Source organism: Lipotes vexillifer, unplaced genomic scaffold (assembly GCF_000442215.2).
Source record: "Lipotes vexillifer unplaced genomic scaffold, Lipotes_vexillifer_v1.1 scaffold628, whole genome shotgun sequence".
Lineage (NCBI taxonomy): Eukaryota > Metazoa > Chordata > Mammalia > Artiodactyla > Lipotidae > Lipotes > Lipotes vexillifer.
In genome coordinates this window covers 1,928,388-1,937,879 of record NW_006779395.1, presented here as the reverse complement: position 1 = coordinate 1,937,879, position 9,492 = coordinate 1,928,388, and the positions used below count along the sequence as shown (strand labels likewise).

Sequence of the window (9,492 nt, the reverse complement as noted above, 5' to 3'; positions counted from 1 at the left end):
TGCTGATCCTGAATCTTTACAGATAATTAGAAAAAGTATTAAGTATTTCATATCAGAACTATTTCCATGTAAACAATATTTCATCCATAAGGATGGCTTTGGGTGGTTTTGGCATACAAGTACTGTTCTGAAAGTTAAAAAACAAAGCAAAACTCTCAATATTCATAAAGTAGAAATCAGGACAAGGGAGCGAACTTACATAATTAGGAGGAAATCCATTTTGAATAACCATTATCCAACTTGAAAGTTTTCTTGATGAAGGACCATTATTGATGTGCTATATCCAGGTGTGCTAGGAGGCTGGAATGGGACTATGTTTACTCAATTCAATTTGTATTTAATTAAAACTGTGGCTTTATTTTAATGTTGAGGTTTACATGCTTACAAGTGTGGAATTATATACATCCATAGAAACTTTTTTACACTTCTGGGTAAAACAAATAATAGTGATTTGTCTAGGAGTGAGCCAGTGCAAGAAAGCAGCACCATCTATGATACAAGTTCCTGTATCTTATATACAAATAACGATGCTAAAAATTGTTGCTCTGGGACTTCCCTGGTGGCACAGTGGTTAAGAATCTGCCTGCCAATGCAGGCGACACGGGTTCGAGCCCTGGTCTGGGAAGATCCCACATGCCGCAGAGCAACTAAGCCTGTGCACCACAACTACTGAGCCCGCGTGCCGCAACTACTGAAGCCCACACACCTAGAGCCTGTGCTCTGCAGCAAGAGAAGCCACCGCAATGAGAAGCCTGCGCACCGCAACGAAGAGTAGCCCCCACTTGCCGCAACTAGAGAAAGACCGCACACAGCAATGAAGACCCGATGCAGCCAAAAACAAAAATTTTTTTAAATAAAAAAATTAAAATTGTTGCTCCTGAACTTAAAATGAGACACAATAGATAATCATGCTTTTACTAAAGATCACAATACATGCATATAAAGATTTTATATGTATATAAAAAGATATGTATATCTTGTTTTCTCTTTCCTGAAAAGGGTGAACATGACTTTAATCCCAAGGAAATTCTTAGTTTACTATAGTGTTTTTGATCTAATAAACCTTAGAATTTTGAAACTGGAAGGAGATTTGAAAGTCCGCCTAAAACAACTTTGTCTTTGGCACATAAATCCTCTCAATGGGATTCCTGAGACTCACTGGACACTGACCTTGACATCTGAGTAAACTGCTCAGCTGCTTTTCCCCAGCAACATGGGAACTTGTGTCTGATCTAATGCGTCTGCACACTGTATATTTGCTACTGAGCTCCTTCTGGATCACCGATATGATCAGACCATTCCCTGCTTTGAAACTTTTGGTGGCTCCCTTTTTTCTACAGCTTACATTCCAGGCTCTCTGTAACAACACTGATCCTTCCCCATGTACCTTCCCCATCTACCTGCTAAACTTCCTTTTTCTTTGCACGTGCTTCCCATTCTCACATGTTGTCCTGCTGTCTAAAGATGGAAGATACTTCCATGTGTCCATGCCTTTGCTCATGCCTCTATCTGAAATGCCCTTTTCCAATATACTTGGAGCTATTAACATCCTATTTCTCTTTTTAGGTCCTGCTTGGCTGTTCCTATATCTTTATTTAGAACCATTCTTGATTTTCCCAGTTAGCAATGATCATTTTTTGTGTTGGATCATAGTATTCTTCCTATGGCGTTTATTTTATAAGACTGCTATTATTATTCCTTTACACCTACAATCACCACAAAATTACAGGTTCTCTGGAGGCAAGGACCTCTCGTATTGATCTCCATATTCACTCATGTGACCAGCACAGTGCCTACCACGTTCTGATCAGATTAAAAAATGGCTGAGGGAGATGCAATCATTTCCCTTAAGTACAAGGCTATAAATCACATCTGCATATCCTATATTTTAACAGTCTTCTGTTTTTTCTTTTTTCCCAGCCACACCACACGGCTTGCAGGATCTTAATTCCCTGACCAGGGATTGAGCCCGGGCCACAGCAGTGAAAGTGCCGAGTCCTAACCAGGACCACCAGGGAACTCCCTAACAGTTTTCTGTTTATCAAAGTTATATATATATTTCAGCTATTTTGATGTTCACAGAAGTGTTTGAAGAAACAAGAGGAAAGGGTCAGTGGACAGAAAACTATATTTGCAGTCAGGAATTAATTGACCCACTCACTAGTATGTAACTGAAAGTTTTCAAATATTAATTTTCTCATTTGTAAAAAGGACGCAATTCTTTCTATCTATCCGTCTATCCATTCATCCAAGATACATACAGATTTGAGGACCAAATTCTAAACAAGGTAAAATCTATGGAAAAAACAACACTAATTACCCTTCAAAGCATCATTATTCACATTCCCAAGATGATGAACATGCATGCAGATAACTAAACTGTCCACGGTTGATAAGTTATAGAGGGTAAGGTTAAGTGCTATACAAATGTCCCACTTGCCTCCTTTACTACTTGACTTTTGTCTTTTATTGTGTAATAATTAAAAACCATAACTTTACTTCAACTATTTTATTTCAGAATCTTTTAGAAATAATTTTATAAAGTCACAGAATAGTACAAGTACTACATCTTCTCCATATAAGACTTCCATAGACTCAGTATAGTAATATTCACCCAATGATCATTACAATGCTATAGCTAATTGAAGACTTAACTTGACATTTTATTCTGTTGATTTAAAGATCTGCAACAACCCCTGTCAGAAATGGCATTTACATGATAGAACAGAGGAATGCCAGAGCGTTTGAATATTCCAAAATACTTTGTTCCTCAAAAGACACATTTAATAGAAAAAACTACCTTTTCTTTTATACTCACATGATTTTAGTAGTTTGCTAGAATAAGGAGTAATGTCCTTTTGATCTATAGACATAGGACAAGTTAGTCCTTGAGAAAGCTGTGATGTTTCAGATACATGGACTGAAAGAATATTTGCAGAGTCTTGACTTTTTTCTGCAGCTGGTGTGTGCTATTAAAAAGAGAAAGAGAAAAACAAATGCTATGATTTACTTTCACAAAAACACCACCTAAATGTATAGACTGTTATACACCTAAGTAGATAAAATGTTGAAGTAATTCAACATGCTTGACATTTTAATTCATTTAAATGGCAATCATGAAAGGGCATATTATATGAGTTTTTTCTTATCAAGTACTTACAAATCCCAAAGAGCTGATGAGAGATAATACTTGTCCGGGGGTTCTTGAATAATAATCTTGCCTAGGTTTAGCCATAGATGGTGTTGTAAGAATATCCATCATATTGATATCTATGTATGGAAAGAAAAGTATATGATATTCTTCAAAAACTTCAACTGTCACTGACTAAGTCAATACTTATTTGCTCTGAACTTTGCCTCATTTTCCACATTATTAACATTATCTGTAAAGTTGGCTTGTGCAAGACAAATAGAGCTAGGAAAGCCATCACGCCATACAGTAAACATGTATGACTAAGCAGACAGAGAAATACAAACACCATATGTTCCCTCTATATACAGAATATAAAAAACAAAACAAAACAAAAAACCAAGCTCAGGGATACAGAGAACTGATTGGTGGTTGCCAGAGGTGGGGGTAGGGGGTGGGAGAAATGGATGAAGGGGGTCAAAAGGTAAAAATAAATTAATCAATTAAAAAAAGATAAATACAAGAGTGATATCCAACTGGCAAAAAAATAATTCTTGGTAATAAAGTATTAGAAAAGGAGGTTGAAGGGACTTTCCTTGTGGCATGGTGGTTAAGAATCTGCCCACGCATTTTTAACAGAACTAGAACAAAAAATTTCACAATTTGTATGGAAAAACAAAAGACCCTGAATAGCCAAAGCAATCGAGAAAGAAAAACACAGCTGGAGGAATCAGTCTCCCTGACTTCAGACTATACTACAAAGCTACAGTAATCAAGACAGTATGGTACTGGCACAAAAACAGAAATATAGATCAATGGTACAGGATAGAAAGCTCAGAGATAAACCCACACCTTATCGTTGGTCACCTTATCTTTGATAAAGGAGGCAAGACTTATCTTTGATAAAGGAAGCAGGAATATACAATGGAGAAAAGACAGCCTCTTCAATAAGTGGTACTGGGAAAACTGGACAGCTACATGTAAAAATATGAAATTAGAACACTCCCTAACACCATACACAAAAATAAACTCAAAATGGATTAAAGAACTAAATGTAAGGCCAGACACTCTAAAACTCTTAGAGGAAAACATAGGCAGAACACTCTATGACATAAATCACAGCAAGATCCTTTTTGACCCACCTCCTACAGAAATGCAAATAAAAACAAAAATAAACAAATGGGACCTAATAAAACTTAAAACCTTTTGCACAGCAAAGGAAACCATAAAAAAGACGAAAAGACAACCCTCAGAATGGGAGAAAATATTTGCAAACGAAGCAACTGACAAAGGATTACTCTCCAAAATATACAAGCAGCTAATGCAGCTCAATATCAAAAAAACAAACAACTCAATCCAAAAATGGGCAGAAGACCTAAACAGACATTTCTCCAAAGAAGATATACAGATTGCCAACAAACACATGAAAAGATGCTCAACATCACTAATCATTAGAGAAATGCAAAACAAAACTACAATGAGGGATCACCTCACACCGGTCAGAATGGCCATCATCAAAATACCTACAAATAATAAATGCTGGAGAGGGTGTGGAGAAAAGGGAACTCTCTTGCACTGTTGGTGGGAATGTAAAGTGATACAGCCACTATGGAGAACACTATGGAGGTTCCTTAAAAAACTAAAAATAGAACTACCATATGACCCAGTAATCCCACTACAGGGCATATACCCTGATAAAACCATAATTCAAAAAGAGTCATGTATCACAATGTTCACTGCAGCACTATTTACAAGAGCCAGGACATGGAAGCAACCTAAGTGTCCACTGACAGATGAATGGATAAAGAAGATGTGGCACATATATACAATGGAATATTACTCAGCCATAAAAAGAAAGGAAATTGAGTTATTTGTAGTGAGGTAGATGGGTCTAGAGTCTGTCATACAGAGTGCAGTAAGTCAGAAAGAGAAAAACAAATACCATATGCTAACACATATATATGGAATCTAAAAAAAAAAAAAAAGGTTCTGATGAACCTAGAGGCAGGACAGGAATAAAGATGCAACATAGAGAATGGCTTGAGGACATGCAGAGGGGGAGGGGTAAGCTGGGACAAAGTGAGAGAGTAGCATAGGCATATATACACTACCAAATGTAAAATAGATAGCTAGTGGGAAGCAGCTGCATAGCACAGGGAGAGCAGCTCAGTGCTTTGTGACCACCTAGAGGGCTTGGATAGGGAGGGTGGAAGGGAGACTCAAGAGGAAGGGGATATGGGGATATATGTATACATATAGCTGATTCACTTTGTTATACAGCAGAAACTAACACAACATTGTAAAACAATTATACTCCAATAAAGATGTTTAAAAAAAAAAAAAAGAATCCACTTGCCAATGCAGGGGACATGGGTTTGAGCCCTGGTCTGGGAAGATCCCATATGCCACGGAGCAACTAAGCCCGTGCACCATAACTACTGAGCCTGTGCTCTAGAGCCTGCGAGCCACAACTACTGAGGTCATGTGCCACAACTACTGAAGCCTGAGCACCTAGAGCCCATGTTCTGCAACAAGAGAAGCCACCACAATGAGAAGCCTGTGCATCGCAACAAAGAGTATCCCCCGCTCGCCGCAACTAGAGAAAGCCTGCACGGAGCAATGAATATCCAACGCAGCCAAAAATCAATCAATAAATAAATAAATTTATAAAAAAAGAAAGAAAGAAAAGGAGGTTGTAAAAAACGCTAAGAAAGGAATCAAAATATTAAGAATATAAAATAAGGGCTTCCCTGGTGGCGCAGTGGTTGGGAGTCCGCCCACCGATGCAGGGGACGCAGGTTCATGCCCCGGTCCGGGAAGATCCCACATGCCGCTGAGCGGCTGGGCCCGTGGGCCATGGCCGCTGAGCCTGCATGTCCAGAGCCTGTGCTCCGCAACAGAAGAGGCCACAATAGTGAGAGGCCTGTGTACCACACACACAAAAAAAGAATATAAAATAAATTTCAAAAACAGAATCTATTTAAGGAATTAATATAAATTGTGGGCCCCTCATGTGAGCTAACTATGTAAGTATAGGGCAAGATAGAAAATGATGCAGATTTCTATCAGGTTTCAATGTGTAACATTGTAAAATAGAACATTCAGCACTCACACGTAATATTGTACTATTTTCTTTAGCTATCAAAAGTAGTAAAGAGAGGGCTTCCCTGGTGGTGCAGTGGTTGAGAATCTGCCTGCCAATGCAGGGGATATGGGTTCGAGCCCTGGTCTGGGAAGATCCCACATGCCGCGGAGCAACTGGGCCTGTGAGCCACAACTACTGAGCCTGTGCGTCTGGAGCCTGTGCTCCGCAACAAGAGAGGCCGCAACAGTGAGAGGCCCGCACACCGTGATGTAGAGTGGCCCCCGCTTGCCACAACTAGAGAAAGCCCTCGCACAGAAACGAAGACCCAACACAGCCAAAAATAAATACATAAATACATAAATTTGAAAAAAAAAAAAAGTAGTAAGAGAAGTGTAATGCTTTGTATGTGGTGTAAGACTTTAAAAGGTAGGCTGAAAGTTTGAATTTTATGAATTTCATTTATACCTCATTTTGATGAAACAATAAAAATGACAATAAACTTCTTTAAAAATATTTTACAAATTAAACAAGTTAAAAAATATTATGGCAATGATTTCTTGGTTATGACTTTAAAAGCACAGGAAAAAGGCAAAAATAACAAATGGGACTATATCAAACTTCAAAACTTCTGCACATCAAAGGAAACAATCAACAGACTGAAAAGACAACCTACAGATTGGGAGGAAATATCTGTAAATTATTTATCTGATAATGGGTTCATATACAGAATATAGAAACAACTTCAACTCAATAACAAAAAAACCCAAGTAATCTAATTAAACTGTGAACAAAAGTCTTGGAAAGACACTTCTCTAAAGAAGATATACAAATGGCCAACATGCTTATGAAAAGATGCTCAACATTAGTAATCAATAGAAAAATGCAAATCAAAACTACAATGAAATATTACCTTACGTGCATTAGGATGACCACTATCAAAAAACAGAAAATAAGTGTTGGAAAGAATGTGGAGAAATTGGAACCCTTGTGCATTGCTGGTAAATTGTAAAATGTAGAACTGTGCAGCCACTATGAAAAACACAGTGGAGGTTCCTCAAAAAATTAAAAATAGGGCTTCCCTAGTGGCACAGTGGTTGAGGGTCCGCCTGCCGATACAGGGGCACGGGTCTGTGCCCCGGTCCGGGAATTTCCCACATGCTGTGGAGCGGCTAGGCCCGTGAGCCATGGCCACTGAGCCTGCGCATCTGGAGGCTGTGCTCCGCAACAGGAGAGGCCACAACAGTGAGAGGCCTGCGTATTGCAAAAAAAAATTAAAAATAGAATTTGATCTATATGACCCAGCAATTCCACTGCTGGGTATACACCCAAAAGAATTGAAAGCAGGGTGTTCAAGACTTATTTACATACTTATGTTCACTGCAGCATCATTCTCAATAGAGAAGAGGCAGAAGCAACCCAAATACCTATTGACAGGTGAATGGATAAATAAAACACGGCACGCGTATGTATATCTGTGTGTGTGTGTGTGTGTGTGTGTGTGTATAAAATGTGGCCTTAAGAAAGAAAGAAATCCTGTCACATACTACAATATGGATGAACTTGAGGACACTATGCTAAGTGAAATAAGTCAGTCACAAAAAGACAAATACTGTATGATTCTACTTATATGAGGTATCTAAAGTAATCAAACTCATACAGAAAGTAGAACTGTGGCTGCCAGGGCTGCGGGGAGGGGAAAATGGAGTACTGAGTTTCAGTTTTACAAAATGAAAAAGTTGTAGAGATTTGTTGCACAACAATGTGACTAGAGTCAATATTACTAAAGTACACACTTAAAAATGGTTAAGATGGTAAATTTTACCTTATGAGTTTTTTTAAATCACAATCCAAAAAAAAAAGGAAAAGAAAGAAACCAAATCAGAAAAACCTGTATGCTCCAAGATGTTTTTCATAGAATTATTTATATTAACCTAAATTCACAATGTTTGGGAGCTATCTTTAAACTAAACCATGAGATATGAAAAAATAAAAATAAAAAATATTAATATTATAATATAAAAATAATTTAAATTCATCAGCAATATCACCCTAATACAAAATTTTTCTGGGTCTTCCCTGGCGATCCAGTGGTTAAAACTCCGAACTCCCAATGCAGGGGGCACGTGTTTGATCCCTGGTAGGGGAGCAACAATCCTTCATGGCGCACAGCGCAGACCAAAAAAAAAAAGAAAAAGAAAAAAGGGAAAAAAAATACAAAATTTTTCTCATTTGAAATTTTTCCCAATATCTTTTCTGAAACTGAGGAGTTAGATTTGCCTTATTAAAAAATGTTTAGGGCTTCCCTGGTGGCGCAGTGGTTGAGAGTCCGCCTGCCGATGCAGGGAACATGGGTTCATGCCCCGGTCCGGGAAGATCCCACATGCCGCGGAACGGCTAGGCCCGTGAGCCATGGCCGCCGAGCCTGCGCGTCCGGAGCCTGTGCTCCGCAACGGGAGAGGCCACAACAGTGAGAAGCCCGCATACAGCCAAAAAAAACAAAAAAAATTTGTACTTGCAAATAAAGAATTGTAGCTCTCTATTTACTTTCAAATATTTATAATCCCACGGTTAATAATTTATAACCCAATCTTTGGTTCTACTGCTCATTTATTTCCATCCTCTGCCATTTTAGTAGATAATACAACATGCTACCAAGTCAGGAAGCTGTCATTTCTCCATGTTTCTGTAATAAACTTAAGTAGTTTCTAGTTTCTCTGTTAGAAACAATGCTGCTACAAACAACTTTATTCATATATATTCTTCTTTTTTTATTTTTATTTTTATTTTATTTTATTTATTTTATTTTTTTTGCGGTACGCGGGCCTCTCACTGTTGAGGCCTCTCCCGTTGCGGAGCACAGGCTCTGGACGTGCAGGCTCAGCGGCCACGGCTCACGAGCCCAGCCGCTCCGCAGCATGTGGTATCCTCCCGGACTGGGGCACGGACCCGTGTCCCCTGCATCGGCAGGCGGACTCTCAACCACTGCGCCACCAGGGAAGCCCCATATATATTATTCTTTTGAACCATTTCCTTAGAATAAATTCCAAGACACAAGTCACTAGGTCGAAAAGAATTAAAACCTTTGTTTCTTAAACCACACTGGTCCATTTCCTTTGGAAAGAACTATGCTTATTTACAGTGTCCCTAGGAAAACTTCCTGTGCTTTCTGCAGTCTCATTAACACCGGATCTTCAGCTCTCCTTTTTTTCTTTTGGCTAGTTTAATAGTGTAAAATGATTCATTTATTACTTTTTTTTTTTTTTTTTTTTTTTTTTTT

The 9,492-nt window shown here is 38.5% G+C and overlaps 1 protein-coding gene across 1 annotated transcript in view; it reads right to left on the bottom strand.

Moving 5' to 3' along the window:
* MASTL (microtubule associated serine/threonine kinase like) overlaps window positions 1–9,492 on the bottom strand; it is a 35,167-nt gene that overhangs the window by 14,767 nt on the left and 10,908 nt on the right. Inside the window, exons 5-6 of the mRNA XM_007452586.1 lie at window positions 3,161–3,270; window positions 2,819–2,969 (exon numbers count right to left, since the gene is read on the bottom strand). Coding sequence (XP_007452648.1) covers window positions 2,819–2,969; window positions 3,161–3,270 — 261 coding nt within the window. The remainder of the gene's footprint in view (window positions 1–2,818; window positions 2,970–3,160; window positions 3,271–9,492) is intronic.